Source organism: Chrysochloris asiatica, unplaced genomic scaffold (assembly GCF_000296735.1).
Source record: "Chrysochloris asiatica unplaced genomic scaffold, ChrAsi1.0 scaffold00033, whole genome shotgun sequence".
In the NCBI taxonomy this organism is placed as follows: domain Eukaryota; kingdom Metazoa; phylum Chordata; class Mammalia; order Afrosoricida; family Chrysochloridae; genus Chrysochloris; species Chrysochloris asiatica.
In genome coordinates, this window is record NW_006408551.1 from 13,505,353 (window position 1) to 13,525,865 (window position 20,513).

Sequence of the window (20,513 nt, forward strand, 5' to 3'; positions counted from 1 at the left end):
ACTCGTAGCCACTACGCTACCAGAGCTCAATTGCTTACTATATTTTAATCAAAAGGCAAGTCACACCAGGATTCCACCATTGCTCTCCTCCCCCAAAGAGAGCAGTGATTCCTAGGCTACAAGTACATGGCGCTGCTTTTGAGTCTGAGAAAGAACTTGATGTCATATGTGTCTGCTGTCTATCTGGTTTACTTAAATTGTCGATGATGTCCAGTTTCTAAAGTAGGAAGTCAGAGAGCCACCTGCCAGGTCTTTTTCTCCCATGGAGTTGCACCATGGCTCCTCTTTATGTATTTCCTACAGTTTACACTAGAGGAAAGGGTAGTTTTAGGAACTACAGAGCACTTTTATTTAGAATGCACCAGAGGCAGGATTTCATTAACTTCCTCATAATTAAGCAGGAACCTTTAAAACCATATCAGTAGGTTGATTTTTACTGCCAGAAAAAGACTGTGGAAATCACTGATCTGTAGAGAGCACAAAGATTTACATGTTAGAATTACTGTTACTGACAAAGATTCTTTGTGTTATTGTTAGAATTACTGTTACTGACAAAGATTCTCTGTGTTGTTATTGTAAGTCGGTTCTGATCCATAGCAACTCTGTTTAGGGTTTTCAAGGAACAGCTGGCACACTTGAACCACTCACCTTGCGGTTCAAACCAACTTTGCAGTCAGCGTATTAACACATAGTGCCATGCCAAGACTCCAGGGCTCCTATAGTCAAATTATTTTCTGTATGTGGCCTTTTGCCTTGCTTCTTTGGAAAAACTATTTCAGTTATTTACCCCATCATCCCTGAGGGATTACCTTAGGCCACATTTTGTCCTGTGGTTGGTGTATGTTCCACGCCTGCCAGAGATTGGTCAGTTTACTATGCAAATTTTAGTGACTTAGTGCCTCATCAAGGGATTGGTCAGTCAAGGGCCATGCCTTAAAATTGCATCTAAAAAGTTTTCTTATATATGCATACACCATCAAGTCCTGGTATGGCACTGTGGGATAAAACATTGAACTACAAGGTCAGTTTGAACTACAAGGTCAGTGGTTCAAACTCAGCAGCCGCTCCTTGAAAACCCTATACAGGGTTCCTATGAGTCAGAACCGACTCGACACCACTTAACAACAATAGAGGTTTTAAAGAGGCAAGAAGAGAGAAGTCGAGAGAGAGGAAGGGGGAGGTACCTCCTAAAAGAACTGAAATATGGGTCAAGGGCTGTAATACTGAAGCTAGTGAGAGTCCCTCTGATAGAACCAGCAGTGACAGGCCAGCAGTGGGCCCTGCAGCAAAGTTGACAGTGATGTCAGAAACCTGCAGCTCAGAGAGCAGCAAGAAGAGCTGAGCAAGCTACTACACTCGTGATGAACTAAGACAGCAGTAGAGACAGAGGCCTGACGGCTGAGAAAGGATGGTGCATGCATTCCAAGAGGAGACCTTTCCTGAGGGGACCATGAAGAGACCTACATAGCCCAGAAAAGGTCTTCATGGCCAAGGGGATACCTGCACAGCCTAGAAGGTGCATGTACAAAAGAGAGAAAGACCTGCTTGCTTGTACAGCCAAGAAGACCTGAAAGAGTTTCCTATTCTGAGAAAGGAAGGGATATGTTCTCTGCTTTAGGGGAACCTTCTAGACCTTTTCTTACAGGCTTCCTGGCCTCATCCCAAGTTGTAAACTGTTACCTCCACAATGATCCTGATGCTGAGCAGTTCTCTTTACTTCCGTAAGAACCCACTGTACTGTCAGTACAGTTTCTGAGTGAGTACAGATGTGGCCATTGTGATGAATTATCAACCCAGCAGAGAGGTAGAGCCCTGGGAGGACAAGTGTGGCTGGTGTCTGAAGTGGCAAAGAAAACGGAAATCAGAGCCATCTCTCCTGGGACCCAACTTGGGCTGATCCTAAATCTGCTCACATAGGAGTGTAGAGGAATCCTTGTGGTTCAACACAGCGCTTCCCCTAATTCTTATATGTCCTTTAAAGGCAGTGTAGGGCCACGTCCCTCAGAAAATCTTCCTATTGATGAGCCCTAGTAGATAGACCCATGATCTTTCCTTTTCTGAGTCCTTTAGCCTTTGTGGTTCATATATCAAATTGACAACTTGTATTTGTCTTTTGTCATTGTTGTCAAGTGCCATGGAGTCAGTTCCAACTCATAGCAACCCTGCATGGGGTTTCCGAGGAAGAGCTGGTGAGCTTGAATTGCCAACCTTGCAGTTCAAACCACTTTGCAGTCTGGCACAGTAACCCGCAACGCCACATCCTAAAGCAGTACTACCCAATATATGAGTTGCATATGTAATTTTTAACAATTTAGTAATCCCATTAAGAAAGTAAGAAGAAGCAGATGAACAGAATACTTTTTATTTAACCCATTATATCTATAATTGTATCCTGGTGTGGTGCTGTGGGTCAGCACTAGTCTGCGAACCACAAGGTTGCTAGTTCAAACCCACCAGCTGCTCCTTGGGAACTCTATACAGGATTGCTATGAGTTGGAACCAACTTGAGGGCACTTAAACAACACTAACAATCTATTATTGATAATTTCAATATGTAGTCAATTTGAAAAATATTAATTAGATGGTTTTTTTTCATTTATTATTTTTATTATTTTTTACCAAAACTTTGAAAAGCTGTATGTATCTTGCACTTACAGCACATGTCCATTTGGACCAGCCACATTGCAGATATTTTATGTGGATATTAGCTACGGTATAGGACAGTACAACCCTAAAGATTTTCCTACACTATGGTTGAAAACTAGTTTCTAGTCCCTCATTACAGATGAAATGGAAATAATTATTAGTTCTACACTAGAAGACAGAAATGAGTAGTACATAAATTGTTAAAATAATTGGAAACTTAGGTAGGGAAAACATGGATAACAATCATTTTTTTGAGGATTTGCTTTCTTGTTTGCCTGTCTCAGTCATTTGTAATTCAAATTAGGAGCTGTACATTTTTTAAAGGAAAGGAGGTGTAGTAAATTAGTGTGCTCTGTGTTTAATTATTTGCATTATTTTCTGGGATGCAGATTTGATTTTATCTTTGTCTTAAGTTAGCTAGTACTGCTGTAACAAAAATACCACACATGGGTAGTTTTAATACACAGAAATTCATTTTTTCCATTTGGGAGGTTGTGGTTTGTTGTTGTCGTTAGGTGCCATCGAGCCAGTTCTGATTCATCGTGATCCACAACAGAATGAGCACTGCCGGGTCCTATGCTATCTTCACAATCCTTGAGCCCAATGCTGCTGCCCCTGTGTCAGTTCATCTCATTGGAGGTCTTTCTCTTTCTCCTTTACGTAGCAGTAGGAGGCTAGAAACCTGAATTCAGGGCAGAGGTCCCTGTGAAAGATCTCTGCTCCAAGGGAGAATTCTTCTCTCAGCTTCTCTAGCATTCCTCGGATTTCCTTACAGATTTCATTCCTCTGTTTATTGTTTGTCCTTTTGTGCCAGGCGTCTTGATGGCATTGTGAGTTACACGTTGTGCTGCTAACCACAACGTTAGCAGTTCAAATCTACCAGTCGTGTCTGGGGAGAAAGAAGAGGCTTTTGCTTCAATAAGGATTTATGGCCTCGGAAACCCTACATAGGGTCACTATGAGTCAGAATCGACTCAGTGGCAGTGGGTTTGGCCTAATATGCTCTTTTGCGATATCTAAAATATACTCTACCTGGTCATGCCCTCATTAGCATAACAAAGAGACCCCCTATTCCAAAATGGGATAACATCTACAGTTTAGGGAGATTTGGAGGGTAATAAAATTCAGTCTGTAACATCTTTGTTCAGAATTGTTCAGTTACTTCCTGTTAGTGTTCCACAAAGCTCCTTGGTGACAGAAATCACCTGAATGAAATCACTTAATGAAAATGCTTGGCTTCAGGTCCCATTAAATCAATAATATCAAGATCTTCAGCTGAAGGGTCTAGTACGGGGAGGGGGGTAGTAATTTAAAATATAAAGACAGTTTTAATAACCCCCCCCACACACAGGTACTTGTTATTCTCAAGCAAGTTTGAGAAACCCTGGCAACTGAAATAAAATCTTTACTCTTTAGCCCAATTTATGAGGTCCTTTCTGACTTAGTCCATAATCACACTCCCCGATCCATGCAGTCTTCAGCAACAGCGGAGCACTAGTTAGCACACTCCTTGGTCTTGCCCACCCCATGTTGTTGCCTCAGTCTAGAGTGTCCCTGCCAGCAAACTTCTGGTAAGTCAACCTCATAACCACTTCCTTAGTGCCAGCCACTGTCCAACCAAGGCCATCCCTCTATGGAGGCACCAGAGGGCATTAACCCTCGTTACCTGTTTGCAGTGATTGAGCCCTCAGTGGGGACAGGGCTTCTAACTTTCAGTCTGTTAGTCATAACCACTAACGAGAAGTCTGAGGAGCCCTGGTGACACAGGGGTTGAGCACTCCATGGCAAACTCAGTGGTTCAAACCCAGCAGCTGCTGAGAGGAGCAAAGAGGTTGCCTTAGAAACATTTGAAACAGCTCTGTTCTGTCCTATAGGATCACTTAGTCACAACTGACTGAGAGGCCATAGTTTTGTTGTGGGTTTTTTATTCCTTTTTGGTAAGGAGTGTAGCACAAGGAGAAATACTCAGATACTTCCGATGGAAGCCTGCTGGTAAAAGTAATACAAATATATCCCTCATAGCGGTTTATAGATTGTAGCATTCCTATCACCTCACTCAATCTCAGCACAACCTTGTGCGATGGAGCGTATTCTTTTATATATAGTTGAAGCTTTGCCTTTCCCCATGTAATCGGTGCCGCTGTAACTGTAACTCCAGCCACGGTCCATCCTTCATCCCACACTAGCTTCTGTGTAGACTTTAAGACAAGCGTAAATCTTGTGTTCAGATTTTCACTGAAGTGTAGAAACCTTTGCTTATTCAATCAATTTGCTAAAAAAAAAAAAAAAAAGGCAAATTACATGTTTATGATTATACATTTTTTACTCCAGATTTCTAACCTAAAAAGCATGTGTCATGCCTGGTGTTTGGTTAGTCGACAACTGGCAGGTTGTTAAAGTGTTGATGTAAGTAATGAGCATGCAAGAACTGGATGGAACCAGATAGAATCTCATTGGGTTATATTCTCTTCAAGATATTCTTACCTGCATTCCTACATTTGAGAAAATTCCTTGTGTCCTTTGGGTGAAGGTACAGATAAACTCAGGCAGAATGTACACACTTTTGACATCGTAAGAAAAATATGACCAAATGAGAGCATGAGAAAGTTTGAGAGGGTTTGTAATGCCTTAGGAGTTTCTTGTGTTAAGATTAGTTAGCTGATCGTAAGTACCATACCCAGTGTAGGGATCCCAGCCCTTGTTCTAGACAGTCAGTAACAGATTAGAGAAACAACTCAGCCCTGACTCTGTCTTTCCATGAAATGTCTATCAGTCTGTGGTCTCACAGAAATTATTTTAAGATCTAAGACGTCCCTTTATCAGAGCAATAGCAAAGACATGCCAGTTTCCTCCTTTTCTAGGTAATTACATTTTTTTTGGTATTAATCAACAAAAATTTTATAGCTCAGGGGATCCATTTCAGTGTTTTCTTGTTATTACAAATTAATAGCAGTAGTTTGAAAGCACACTCTTTTGTGTATTGGTTTTGTTGGATTATTAATGTTTCTTCATTCTGTGCTGATGGCCCTAGTAGAAAAAAAATGAAGCAAAAGCCATTAAAATAACTCCAGTGCATTTTAACCCCTTAAAACAGCTATTATTTATTCAGTAGGTTCTACCTTGAGATTTAAGTAATGACTTCTTAGTGCCTCTTAGGACAGTGCATTTTTCTGCCTTGAACAGATTGTGCTGGGTGTTTTTGTTGGTTTTCGTTTGTTTGTGTGCAAGACACTGTCATAATAAATGTCTCTTCATTTTCTAGTAAGTTAATACTGCCTTAATCATTATAAATGATAATAATTAATATACAAATGATGCTAGCCAGTAAGTAAATTTGCTACTGTGATTTATAGAAAAGATCATGATGAAGTAAAAATATTGAAATGAGTCATTCTATGTGAGCATTTTGAAACACTTGCCCATATGTTGTCTAATTTGATAAATCACCAAAAAGTCATGCATGGAAATTATGCTTAATATGTGAGGAATTATTTTGGTATTACCATTATCATTAGCAGAACTGTTTCAACAACTGAAATTTCATGAAATTACAATATAGTTATATATTTTTTAATATAATAGCTTTACTGAGATATAATGACTGAATCATACGTTTCACCCATTTAAACTGTATAGCTCAATGGTATACCTGCAGAATTGTGTCGTTTTCATCACAGTTAAATTTTAAAACTTTGTCATCACACCCAAAAGAAATGCTATACTCCTTAGCAGATAATCCCTATTTCCGGCCAGCACCCCCAGGCTTGTTATTAAGTGTGTTATAGTTCTGACTTGTTGTTGTTAAGTGCCATTGAGTCGATTCCAACCCATAGCAACCCTGTATAGGGTTTCCAAGGAGCAGCTGGTGAGCCTGAACAGCTGACCTTGCAGTTCACACAGCTTTGCAGTCTGGTGCATTAACCCACAGCACCACACCAGGACTTCATGTTCTGACTTATAGCAACCCAGTATATGGTTGCCAAGGCTGTATATCGTTTCAAGAGCAGAAGGACTCATCTTTCTCTTGCTAAGTGACTAGTGGGCTCAAACTTCCAATCTGTGGTTTGCAATCTGGTGCTTATCATATAGAGCCATGCCCAGCCCTTTATTTTGGCTGTGAAGTGCCATGAAGCCGGTTCCAACTCATAGCATCCCTGCATAGGGTTCCTAGGAGCAGTGAGTGAGTTTGAACCACCAACCTTGCGATTCAAACTGACCTTGAACTAGACTCCTTATCCTTTGGCAACATACCAGGACTCTGTGTCCTGCCCTAGGAAACTAGTTAATCACTTCTACTCTCTATTCAGATTCCTGGTATGGGGCTGTAGGATAAGCGCTTGACTGCTCGCCACAGACTGGTGGTTCAAACCCACAAAGTGATCCTTGGAAACCATATACATGGTCAGTATGAGTCAGAACCAACTCATCAGGACTTAACAACAACAATCTTATACATTTGCCTATTCTGGCAAATTTCATATAAGGGGATTATACAATACATGGTCTTTCATGATTGGTTTCTTTCACTTAGTATAATATTTTTAAGGTTCATCCATATAGGTACACACTCACACACACACACACATAAGGGTAAGTGAAAAAGTCTTGATACAAAATAATTAAAATTAGAAACCTGTATTAAACAAAGACATCAAAATGTGAACCTGTTGTTCTCCACATAGCCTTCCTCTAGTTCTATCCACTTTTGAAAGCAGTGTTTCCATCTTTCTAACCGTTCCGCAAGGAATTCTGCACTCTGATTTATACCTCATGTGTATGGCATTCTTGAGCAACTACTCAAATTGTGTTCTTTTTAAATGTTCTTTGAGTTTGGGAAAAACAAAGGGAGTCTGAAGAGACAAGATCAAGGCTTGTAAGGGGCAGGGGGATAATTTTGTTTCCAACAAAATTCTCATAGGACAGCCCTTTGTACCCTTCAAGAATGAGTAGGTACATTATTGTGATGGGAAAAACATTCCTCAGTATGACTTTCCTACCCCTTTTCTCACCAGTATAGTTTTCAGTTTTCTGAAAACTTATTCATAGTGAGCCCCCGTGATAGTCCTGCATCTTTTGAGATAATCTATTTAAGATTAAGAATCCTCCCAAAATGCCACCAAAAGCTCCCTTTACCTTGAATTTAACTGCCCAGCATATCCCTTTGGTGAATGTTGTTTGATTGGATCTTTTTTGTTGTTGTTGTTGTTGTTGTTGTTGTTATGTGCCGTGGAGTCGGTTCCGACTCATAGTGACCCTGCATAGGGTTTCCGAGGGTTTCCATAATCTTTACAGGAGCAGAAAGCCTCATCTTTCTCCCACAGAGCAGTTGGTGAACTCAAACTGCAGACCTTGTGGTTTGAAGTCCCATGCTTATCCTCCAGAGCCACCTTGCTCCTTTAACAAAACTTAACACAAATATATTACTGAGAGAGCGTGCCTGTAGCTGTTCAGGGGTTGTACAAACATGTTTAAAATGTGTGTGTTTAATTAACCCTTACATGTATGAACTGGAACCCTAGTAGGAATACTTTGTTACTTACCCCACTGTGTGTGTGATTGTCTGTGTGCATCACAAGTACATTCCTTTTCGTTACCAAATAATATTCTTTTGCTTGGCTATACCACATTTTGTTTGTCCATTCATTCACTGATGGACATTTGAATTGTTTTCATCTTTTTAATATGAAGAATGTTGTTTGTTGTTAAGTGCCACTGAGTTGGTTCCAACTCATAGCAACCCTGTATCAGGATTCCGAGGAGTGGCAGGTGAGTTTGAAGAATAATATTGCTATCAGTATTCATGTGTGGGTTTGTGTGTAGGCATGTATTTCATTTCCTTGGGCTGTAGAATTGCTAGATCATATGGAAACTGTGGTTACGAATCGGGCTGTGAACCTTAAGGTCAGCGGTTCAAAACTACCAGCCACTCCGCGGGAAAATGATGAGGCTTTCTACTCCCATAAAGATTTACACCCTCGGAAACCCTGTACAGGGTCGCTATGGGTCGGAACCGACTCAATGGCACTTAACAACAACAACATGGAAACTCTATATTTAACTCTTCAAAGAATTTCCAAACGATTTTCCAAAGTGGCTACAAAATTGTACATTCCCACCATAGTGTATGGAGATTCCAGTTTCTCCTTATTCTCGCTAACACATTTTATTGTTGGTCTTTTTTTTTTAATTGTGGGAAAATATATAACAATAAAATTGCCAATTCAACCATTTTTATGTCAACAGCTGAGTGACATTGATTATGTTCATTATGTTACATAGCCATCATTGCTATCCACTTCTGAATTTTTTCAAGACCGTTAACAGATATTAGAGCTCCTTAAGTAATTTGTAACTCTCCAATTCCCCTTCCCACCCTTCCTGGTAGCTACTAGTAAACTTGGCCTCTGTACATTTGCCTATTCTTAGTACGAAGGGATTTCAAAAAGTTCTTAGGAAAAAATCCACTGTCTTTTCATTCCACATACTTTCCGAAGCCTCCTCATATTTGATGTAAATGGGATCCTACAATAGTTGTTTTATTTTGTGTGACTCATTTTATTCAGCATAGTGTTTTCAAAGTTACCCATGTTGTAATAGCAGTGTGGGGTCCCGGTATGGCGCGATAGGATAAGCACTTGACCTCAAGGTTGAGTTGAACCCCAAAGTCAGCAGTTCAAACTAACCAGCCACTCCTCAGAAATCCTATACTGGGTCACTGTAAGTTGGACCTGACTATGTGGCACTTAAAGGAGCTCTGGTAGCGTAGTGGTTACAAATCGGGCTGTGAACCGGAAGCAGTTCGAAACTACCAGCTGCTCTGCAGGAGAAAGATGAGGCTTTCTGCTTCTGTAAAGATTTACAGCCTTGGAAACCCTGTTCAGGGTCGCTATGGGTCGGAACCGACTCGACGGCACTTAACAACAACAACAAGATGACATTTAAGCAGCTCTGGTAGCATAGTGGTTATGAATCAGGCTGCTAACCTCAAGGTCAACAGTTCAAAACTACCACCTGTTCCACGGGAGAAAGATGAGGCTTTCTGCTCCCGTAAACATTTGCAACCTCGGAAACCCTGTGCAGGGTCGTTAAGAGTCAGAACTGACTCCACGGTACTTAAGAACAACAGCAGTATCAGTATGCCATTTATCTTATGGCTGAATAATCCATTGTATGGATATACTACATTTTGTTTATCCTCTTGATGGACACTTGGGTTTCCACCTTTTGACTTTTGTGACTAATACTACAGTGCACCCTGGCATACAAGTATCTGTTTTCACCATTGCTTTCAAGTCATTGAGTAGAATACATCTAGGGGTAGAATCTAGGCTCTTATTGTAATCGTATGTTTAGAGGGAACTTTCTAACTGTTTTCCACAGTGACTGCACCTTTTATAATTCTATCAGCAAGGGATGAGAATCCCAATTTCTTCACATCCTTATCAATACTTACTCTACATTTTTCTGATGAGAGTCATTTGTGTGGGACTGAAGTGGTATCTTATAGTGGTTTTAATTTGCAGTTGCCCAACGACTAATGGGACCCCTGGTGTGGTGCTCTGGGCTAATGCGTCAGACTGCAAAATCTTTTGAACTGCAAGGTCAGTGGTTCAAGCTCACCAGCTGCTCCTTGGGAACCCTATACAGGGTCAGAATCAATTCAGTGGCTCTTAACAACAACAGCAGCAAATACCTAATGACATGGAGCTCTGGTGGTGCTGTAAAATAAGCCCTGGACTGATAAGTACAAGGTCAGCAGTTCAAACTCAGTAGCTTCTCCTCAGGAGAAAAATCAGGCCGCCTTCTCTTGTAAAGAGTTACAGCTTCAGAGACTCTATACATAGCTGTTGTGAATTGGAATCGACTCGACAGTAGTGGATTTTGGATAATGTCTGATGAATAGGCCCTGGTGGCACAGTAAGTCCTTGTCTGCTAACGTAAAGGTCAGAAGTTCAAACTCACTAGCTGCTCAGCTGCTTCTATAAAGATTACAACCTTGGAAACCCTATGGGGCACTTCGACTGTCCTGTATGGTTACCATGAGAAGAATTGATTTAATGGCATACAAAAATAGCAACCAATGATTTTGAGCATCTCTTCATGTGTTTAGTGACCATTTCTGTATCATCTGTGGTAAAATGTCTAAGACCTCTATCCAGTTTTTGATTGAGTCATTTGTCTTCCTTTTATTGCTGAGTTGTGTTATAATCTTTTGGATCACAGTCGTTCATCCTAGTGGGTATGAACTGGTACCATTGTGATTTCCATTTGTATGTTCCAAATGACAATGACATGGAACATAATTGCCACTCGTTTATTGGCTTTTTGTATCTATATGTGGTTTTTTGTCTTAACAGAAATGTGAAGTCAGACCCTTTGCCCATTTCAAAATTTGATGATTTATCTTTTTGTATTGAGTTGTAAGAGGGTTTTTTATATATTCTAATTACAAGTCCCTTGTCATATTATTTGGAAATGCTTTCTCCCATTCTGTATGTTCTTTTAACTTTATTGATGGTTATAACTATATATTTTATACCATTCAGGCCATTACATCTTCCAAAAAGCCTTCCTACAGTCTGGATCTGTTCCTTCTCCGTTTCTCATAGCTTCCTGGCACAGCCATTTCTCGTAGTGCTAAGCACACTATGTATTGAAATGATCAGTTTAGGATTTTGTTTTCCCTGTCATAAGGAGGAAGGGTCTCTGGTAGTGTAATGGTTACGAGTTGGCCTGCTAACCTACCAGCCGTCCCACAGGAGAAAGATGCAGTTTTCTGCACCTGGAAAGATTTATAGCTTTGGAAACCCTGTACAGGGTCACTGTGAGTCATGGCACACAACCACCACCACCATAAGGAGGTCTCCTGGTGTGGCATTGTATGATCAACACTAGACTGCAAACCACAAGGTTGGCAGTTCAAACCTACCAGCTGCTTCTCAGAAACCCTCTACAGGGTCCCTGTGAGTCAGAACTGACTCCATGGCACTGAACAACAACAAATCATAAGGAACTGTGTCTTACAAAGCTCTTTATTTCCAGTCTAGGTCTCTACCTAAGTTAAAATAGGAGTTCAGCAAAATTGTTGCTTATTCACCTAAACCAAAATAGAAAAGATCCAAGTCATTGCTAACCCAAGAAAACTAATAGGAAGAGTCTCAAAAGCTGTCCTTAAGGAATTGGAGGATAGGAGGAAAACCGTAGTTCCTTCTACAGACAGAAGTAAGGCACACAGATGGGATGCTTTTCTTCTCCCGTCCCTAACGATTCTGAGGTACCAGGGATGGCGGTGGTACTTCCGCTGCAGCCCCCATGGCCCCAGGGTTCATACGGTGAGGCCAGGTCAACCACTGGCCTTGTAGTTCTGTTCTGAGCAGCAGGCAGAAATTTATATGACTGAGCATTTATTTTTCTCAGATATCCATTTATTTAGAAATTGCCTAAATTCTTCAGTGTCTGATAAGGTTAGCTCTCCTAGAGAGGTCGTATTAATCATAGAGATGTGTCAAGTGTGAGGGGACCTGTGTGGTGCTGCCTTGTGAGTGTGGTGTGGTGTGGTGTGGTGTAGTATGAGGAATCTGTCTTAGTTTTCCGTGCTAGTATAATGCAAACACCACAGCAGGATAGCTTTAAAAACAGAAGTTTATTTTCTCACAGTTCTGGAGGCTAAAAGTCCAAATCAGGGTCTTAGTCTTGTCAGTTCTTTCCAAGTTACAAGTCTCTTGGCTTGTCATCTGTCTTCTCCTCTTGTTTGTTTATAATTCAGAAGTGTTTAGGTTTAGGATTCGCTCTATACTCTGATATGATCTCAACTGATTGATTACACTATATTAGGATAAACATTGGACTGCTAACTGCAGGTCCGAGGTTCAAACCCACCAGTCCCTCCTTGGAAGCACTATACAGTGTTGTTGGAACAACAACAAAGTTACAGTACGGAAGGTAATCTGCTCTGCCCAAGGCTAACTGATTTAATCACATGGAACATATAACTATGTCATCAGTTAGATTGGTATTGGTCAAACCACTGGGAAGCATAACCTAGCCAAGTTGGCACATAAAATTAGCCATTACAGAATTCAAATGTTTTCCCTTTCTACCAAAATAATTTTATTGTAATACTTGTCTGTTGATTCATCTTTGTTTTTTGTTTTTTGTTTTCATTTGTCTTATGTGTCTGTAAATTAAAGAGCTAGTTGGACTGATAATCCTCCTCCATGTGTTTTGGGAGCATATTTTATTTTCTCATTACTGTGATGCCGCAGATTCTTCCGGTCCACATATTCACTATTGTTGCAAATGCTGGAATGGCCCCATTTCGATTGGAAAAGTACAGATAACATGAAGAAGCAATTATCCCCCACAAAATGAGGGTGAGGTTTTAATACTTCAAATAGAACCCTCCTCCTCAAAACTCCTTAGTTTTTGGCTTGAAGCTTGGTTGAAACAAACGAGAACATTTATGAATAAGATCTCAAAAGGAAGCCCATATAATTTTTGTGGAGTTCTGATGCAATCTGTAGGTGAAAAAAATGCTGTCTACTTGCAGTCACTTTTCTTTCTCATATGGTTATGAGGCTGCTTCACTGCCTCCCCCCACCCCCCTGGTAAAAGAGAAAGCTACTTGACAGTCTAAGACAATTGATTTATTTTCTATTCGCACAGCAAGATGTGCTAGAATTACCTCATCTTAACAGGCTTACTGGGATTCTTGAATGAGAAATACCCTCACCCTTGATTTTTTTTCTTATGAAACAAAAACAGCTCCACATTTATGGGAGAAAGAGTTTGGCAGAGAAGCTGATTATAATATCGTATTGAACAGCACTTTGAGTGTCTAAAACCCAGAAGCTGTTCATGGGAGTTAAAAGTCTATGATCATGTGTACCGCACGTATATGACCTCATGGATACAGAACTGGCTTTATTAAGTATTGTATTGCCTTTGCCAGATGCAGGCTTTGACACACTGTTGTCACTCCCCGTGACTCGGCAACCCCAGGCACAGCAGAATGAAATTCTGGCTTTGGAAGTAGAACACCACCAGGCCTCTCTGCCTAATCTAGGGTAGCCTGGATACACAGCTGAAACCTGTTCGGCATCATAGCAACACTCAAGCCACTGCTGATGACTGGCGGTGGCCACGTTTGAGGTGTACTAGTCAGGAATTGAACCTGGGTCTCCTATATGCCAGGGGAGAACTCTTTCACTGAACCACCACAACCCACATTGGCACACTATGCTGTTGTTGTTGTTGTTGTTGTTAAGTACCATCAGGTCAGTTCCAATTCATAGCAACCTTGTATAGGGTTTCTGAGGAGTGGCTGGTGGGTGGGTTTGAACTGCGGACCTTGCTGTTAGCAGTCCAGTGCTTATGCTATTGTGTTACTCCACTGTTGTTTTTAAGTACCGTTGAGACAGTTCTGACGCATAGCAACCCTGTTTAGGGTTTCCGAGGAGATGCTAGTGGATTTGAACCACTGACCTTGAGGCTCAAACAGATCTTGCGTCCCATTGCATTATCCTGCAGCGCCGCACCTGGACCCCTTTGGTGCTACTCCATATTGTTGCTTAAAAGTGTTGTATGGATGGGAGGAAGGCAGGAAGCATTTTATTGGTTGGACTGATAGACTTGGATAGAGACTCAGAGTGTGCCACTTTCTAGCAGGAATCCTGAAAGTAATCTCTTTACACACCTCAGTAATACCTTCTTTGTAAAATGGGGACAATACTGGTATCTACCTCAGTAGACAGAGAAGTAAGTCATGGATTATTACTATTGTTAAATGCCGTGGAGTCAGTTCTGACTCATACTAACCCTGCATAGATTTTCTGAGGCTATGAATTTCTGCAGGAGCCGAAAGCCTCCTCTTTCTCTCGAGGAGCAGCTGGTGGGCTTGAACCACTGGCCCTGTGGTCACAGCCAAGTGTTTATCCAACTAAGCTACCTACCACACTTCTTAAGTAAATCAGGAAACTGTCTTGACTCGCACTTTAGGTCTAAACCATGCTGCTCTTAATGAACATGTCTAAACAAGTTCAATCCTCTATTGAAGACGAATATTGGGAAGATACTGGAAAAGTATTATGTGGATATTGAATTAAATGCAGACCTCACTTTAGGGACTATACACACACATTGGGTAAGATGAAATAAAGAAGTTTTCTTGCCTTTGGAGATTAGCCCTGACTCTAGAACAAAAACAAGTTGGTAGTTAATAGTTACTGTATCTCATTTTCCAAAACACATGTTTCATTGTTAAAGTCATTTACCAAATACTCTTGCATAACACATTTTTACTTTTGCACTTTTGGTAAATTACTAAGTGACTAACCTTCAGTATCCCAATGTGTTAAAAATCATCCAAGGATGCTCTCAGGATTATATGTGTCAATAAGGTTGTTAGTTTGAACAGTGTGGTAAGATATCAGGTGAAGAGGCCTTGATGCTGTGAACAGAGTAAAACAGGCATATTTTGTGATTTTCCTGTTATGAATGGATTACTTGGAAATAGAGGTTATTTTTAGGCAAGGTATCCCTATAAAACCTGAAGCTGTGTGGTTTACAAACTTATGTGCATAGAAAATTATGCACTAAGTAAAAATTTCCAGATGTCAGCTTCTGTATATGCCCACTGGCAAACTGTATCCTGGTTCAGAAGTCTGGAAGAAATGACACTCATTTCTGTGCCATCCAAACTCTAAAGATATAGTTAGGGTAAAATACTATTGGAGAAAACTTACAGTGTACTTCCGGCTACCCCAAGGTGTCACATGTTATAAAGTGTTAACCGAAAGACTTTAGTATTCCCCCTCATGACTTATATGTGTTTGTAGCATTGCAGATACAACCTATGTTTCTGTTCTAATTTATTGCATTTTCTCCTGAGACTTATCTCATTCTTTCAAAGGGTCAGCAGATATTTTAAAATCCAAGCTGGACACAGCACTCTAATAAAAGTCCAATACTGAGCTAAATTTACCAGGATTTATTGCTTTTATCATGCACATACCAGCACACCTCACTCATGTTTGTCAAATAACTTAACCGGATTCTCTTCTCTCCTTAGAAATTCGAGCTCAATTGGTAGAGCAACAAAAATGCCTGGAACAGCAAACGGAAATGCGAGTTCAACTTCTCCAGGACTTACAAGATTTTTTCCGAAAGAAAGCTGAAATTGAGACGGAATATTCTCGGAACCTAGAAAAGTTAGCGGAAAGGTTCATGGCCAAAACAAGAAGTACTAAGGATCATCAACAGTACAAGTAAGGAGACATGACTCAAATTCACTTTTTCCAAGGTGATATCCTACCTTCTTACCACTTACTGGTTTATATTTTCTCATGTGTCTCATAAGTTGGTAAGGAGCTCTGGTAGCAAAGTGGTTACAAATCGGGCTGTGAACCGCAAGGTCAGCAGTTCGAAACTACCAGCTGTTCTGCGGGAGAAAGATGAGGCTTTCTGGTCCCGTAAAGATTTACAGCCTCGGAAACCCTGTACAGGGTCGCTATGAGTCGGAACCGACTCGACGGCACATAACCACCACCAATAAGTTGGTATATCCCCGTGAATAAAAGCAAACCTCTGTACCATTATGAGCAGCAATTTATCATATTGTTGTAAAGCAGTATTCTCTTGACATTTTTCTCCTTTATATAATACATGTGTGTTGTTGTTAATGTTAAATGCATTCTGGTCAGTTCCGACTCATCATGTCCTTGTGTGGGGTTTCCAAAGCTGTAAATCTGTACAGGAGCAGAAAGTCTCATCTTTTTCCTTTCCTGCAGAGTTGATGGGTTTGAATCACCAACTGCTCCTATATATGTGTGAATGTGTGTGTGTGTGCATATATATATATATATGTGTGTGTGTGTGTACGTGTGAGTGTGATCTGCCGACCTTGTGATTAAAACTGAAATTGCAGTCCAGTGCTTACCCTACAGCATCACACCAAACTATATATAAATTGCTGTTACTGTTGTTCAGTGCCATCGAGTCAGTTCTGACTCATAGTGACCCTGTATAGGGTTTCTGAGGAGTGGTTGGTGAGCTTGAACCACAGACCTTGGGGTCCAACGTATTATCTCGCAGTGCCACACGTATATAGATAACTTTATATTGAAAGAAAATGGTGTCTGTAAAATTCTTGATTACAGACAACTGAACATTAGTATCTACCACAAAATGCTTGAAAGAACAAACTTAAAAGAGCTGCTTCTTCAAGGAAAGACCTCAGGGTTTCTGTCATAATTCTAAATGCAAATAAGGGTAGCTTAAGTATAGTACACCAGTTATCTTGTTTGTGGTCCTTGCAGTTGAGACTAACTTCAACAAAGGGTCACTGGTAGACTTCTCATAAGTGAGTATAATTAAACCGATCTTAGTTGCACTTAATCTTTTTAAAAAAATCATTCAAGTTTGCAAATAGATAAAGTTTTTTTTTATTAGAGATATCAGGGACTCGGAAGAGTAGAGAATGGGGAGTTATTGCTTAAAGGGTCCTGAGTTTCTGTTTGGGGTGATGAAAACATTTAGAAATAGAAGTTTGTGATATTTATACATGTGATGAATATAATTAAATTTAATCTCTGTACTTTAAAATGGCTAAAACGGCATTTTTAAATACCTTCATTGTGAACTGAATGGCGGCATACAGAGAGGACCATCAGTTTTACATTCAATAAATCACACACTTTGTTTCATCACAACGGTTGCAGTTCCCTCCATGCAACAACAGTTGTACCATTTCCTCCCTGTGGTTACTATTTCCATTCCATCCTCTATCCCATCCCTTCTTAACTTTCTCCTTACGTAAATGCTGCCCTTTGATCTTGCATAATTCCATGGTGAACATCCCTTACTAGTGTTGTTGTCCCCTCTGTATACCTATCTACTGCTTGGCTGAAAATTGAACCACAAAGGTGATTTCCATTCCAGACCTGAAAGGTGGTACCGAAGTCTCAGGTTCCTCTAGTCTCTTTCTGTCCAGTCAGCCTGGTCGTCATTTATAGTTTTGAGTTTTCTCCACTCTATCTGGGACCTTCTAATGTGATCTTTCAGAGCAGTTGGCAGTGGTATCTGGGCACCATATCGATCTTCTGGTCTCAGAGTCATGGTGACGGATGTTTATCTGCTCCATTGATCCAATGGACTAGTTGATTCCAAGCATCTTCAATTTTCATCACTCTCCTTTCTCCCACTCATGAACAGACTGAAGTTAATATCTAAAGTTGCACCTTAGATGGCCATTCATGAACTTTTATGACCCCTGACGCTGTTCCTCAAAGTAGGATATAGTCTGTTACACCGATTGACCATGGTGTCCCCTGAGACTATGGTCCTGAGCCCAGGTGAAAGGACACTTTTGAATGTTTTGTGTATCTTACCACAATGAAATTGAAAACCAAATACAGATCTTGATAATTAAAGTTACTTTCATTTAAAGCATTGAGACAGAGGCAAACAGGCAGCTCCAATAGAGTGCTGAGTGCTTCAACACTGCTAGCACAGGAAGCCATGGACAGATCTGACTCACATCCATCCTGTGCGGGAAGAATTAGCTAGGCATGCAAGGTGAGCAGAGGAGGAAGTTTCAGGAAATGGGAACATTTTGGGTGAAGGATCAGAAGGAGAGGTGTGGGGCAGGTTTGAGGAACAAAATGTAGTCAAGTGGGAATGAAGAATGAGGTGGTGAACTGTGTGGCTAGAGGTCCAAGTCAGGTGAGATCATGGAGCTACAGATCTCACTAGGTAGTTTGGACTTTATCCTGAGAGAATGGGAAGGATTTAGAGGGTATTAAGTAGAGGGGTGACCCAATCAACCCTGAAATTTAAAATGGTAACTAAGATTATTAATACCACTGCTAATTTGTTGGTTTGTCATACTGTGGTGGGTTGTGTGTGTTACTGTGTTGCTGGAAGCTGTAATACCAGTGCATTTTCAAATACCAGCAGTGTCACCCATAGTGGAGAGGTTTTCCAAGGACCTTCTAGACTAAACTAGGAAGAAAGGCCTGGTGATATGCTTCTGGAAATTAGCCAGTGGATCACAGCAGAGCATTGCCCAGTAATGGAAAATGAGACCTGTCTGTTTATTCTGGGCACTAGGATGCAAGGGATGCAGAGTATCAAGTATTTACCTCCACTAATGGCTCAGTAGTTCCATTGTAATTGTGTGTGGCTTACTATCCTACATAGGATCCCCTAGGTTGGAAGGTGCTCACATTTTCCACTGGCTGCAACAATGGGTTTGGGTACCTGTGATTGTGAAGGTGGCATGCAGCACGGGACAGTGTTTTGTTCTGCTTGTCACCATGAGAGGGAGCTGACTCAGGGCTGCTAACAACAGCCACAAGAACATAAATAGACTCATGGACTGAAGGAAGGTAGAGTGGAGGGAGGGGAACCAGGTAGGAAGCTCTCATAGAAATCCAGGTAGGGAGGATGGCATGAACTGGCAACATGGGAGGTAAGGAGAAATAGACCCATTTAGGGGATATTTGAAAGGGCAGTACATGGGACCAGTAAGTAACATCATGACAAATAGAGAAATTTCTGAAATTGTCAAGGATTTTGTTTTACATGGATCCACAACCAATGACCATGGAAGCAGCAGTTAAGAAATCAAACACACACACCCCTCCCCCGGTGTGTGTGTGAATGCTGGACCGTGAATAAGGAGGACTGAAGAAGAATTAGCACACTAGAATGATGGTGGTGGTGAAGAATATTAAACACGCCACGAACTTCAGAAGAATGAACAAATCCATTTTGGAAGTACAGTCAGAATACTCCTTAGAAGCATGGATGCTGAGACTTTGTCTTATATACGTTGGGCATGTTATCAAGAGGAACCAGTCCATGGAAAGAGGACATCATGCTTGGTAAAGGATCCGTGAAAAAGAGGAAGACCCTCAGTGAGAAGAACTGACAAGATGTCCCTAACAGTTGGCACAAACATAGCAACAATTGTGAGGGTGGTAAAGGACTAAGACTAAGCAGTGTTTCTTTCTGTTGTGCATAGGGTCACCCTGAGCTGAAACTGACTAGAAAGAAGATGGAAGGAATACATACAGTCATTGTATCAATAAGAATTGGTTGATACTCAACCAGTTCAAGAGGTACCATATATGATAGAGGTTTTTTTTTTAAAAAAAGGCCGTACATGACACAGAACCAAACACCATAGGATGGTTAACTGACAGATGAAAAACATTAATGTTTTTAAAGGCAGTGAAGACCTTAGTTTCTGGAAATACAGTGGACTGCTGTTGTTGTTAGGTGTCATTGAGTCATTACCAACTCGTAGTGACCCTATGCACAACAGAATGAAATGCAGCCTGATTCTGGGCCAACCTCACAGTTGTTGCTACACCTGAGCCCATCGCTGCTACCTCTGTGCCAGTCCATCTCCCTGGTGGTCTTCCTCTTTTTCCCTGGGCTTCCACTTTACTAAACATGATATCCTTCTCCTGTGACTGGTGCCTCCAGATAATATGTCCGAAGTATGAGAGACGAAGTCTGGCCATCCTGGCTCCCAAGGAGTGCTCTCGCTGTACTTCTTCCAACACAGATTGGTTTGTTCTTTTGGCAGCCCATGGTACTTTCAATATACTCCAACACCATAACTCAGATGCATCAATTCTTCTATGGTCTTTTTATTCACTGTCCAACTTTCACATGCAGATGAGGTTATTGAAAATACCATGTCTTGGGTCAGGCACACCTTAGTCCACAAACTGACATCTTTGTTCTACACCACATAAAGAGGTCTCCTGCAGCAGATTTGCCCAGTGCAATACGTTGTTTGATTTCTTGACTGCTGTTTCCATGAGTGTTAATGGTTGATCTGAGCAAAATGAAGTCTT

General features: G+C 40.9%; 1 protein-coding gene across 2 annotated transcripts in view; it reads left to right on the plus strand.

The window, feature by feature from the left end:
- Positions 1 to 20,513, plus strand: part of SRGAP1 (SLIT-ROBO Rho GTPase activating protein 1) — a 404,265-nt gene that overhangs the window by 169,508 nt on the left and 214,244 nt on the right. For both annotated transcript variants that reach the window (XM_006859514.1, XM_006859515.1), the window contains exon 2: positions 15,716 to 15,911. In XM_006859514.1, coding sequence (XP_006859576.1) covers positions 15,716 to 15,911 — 196 coding nt within the window. The remainder of the gene's footprint in view (positions 1 to 15,715; positions 15,912 to 20,513) is intronic.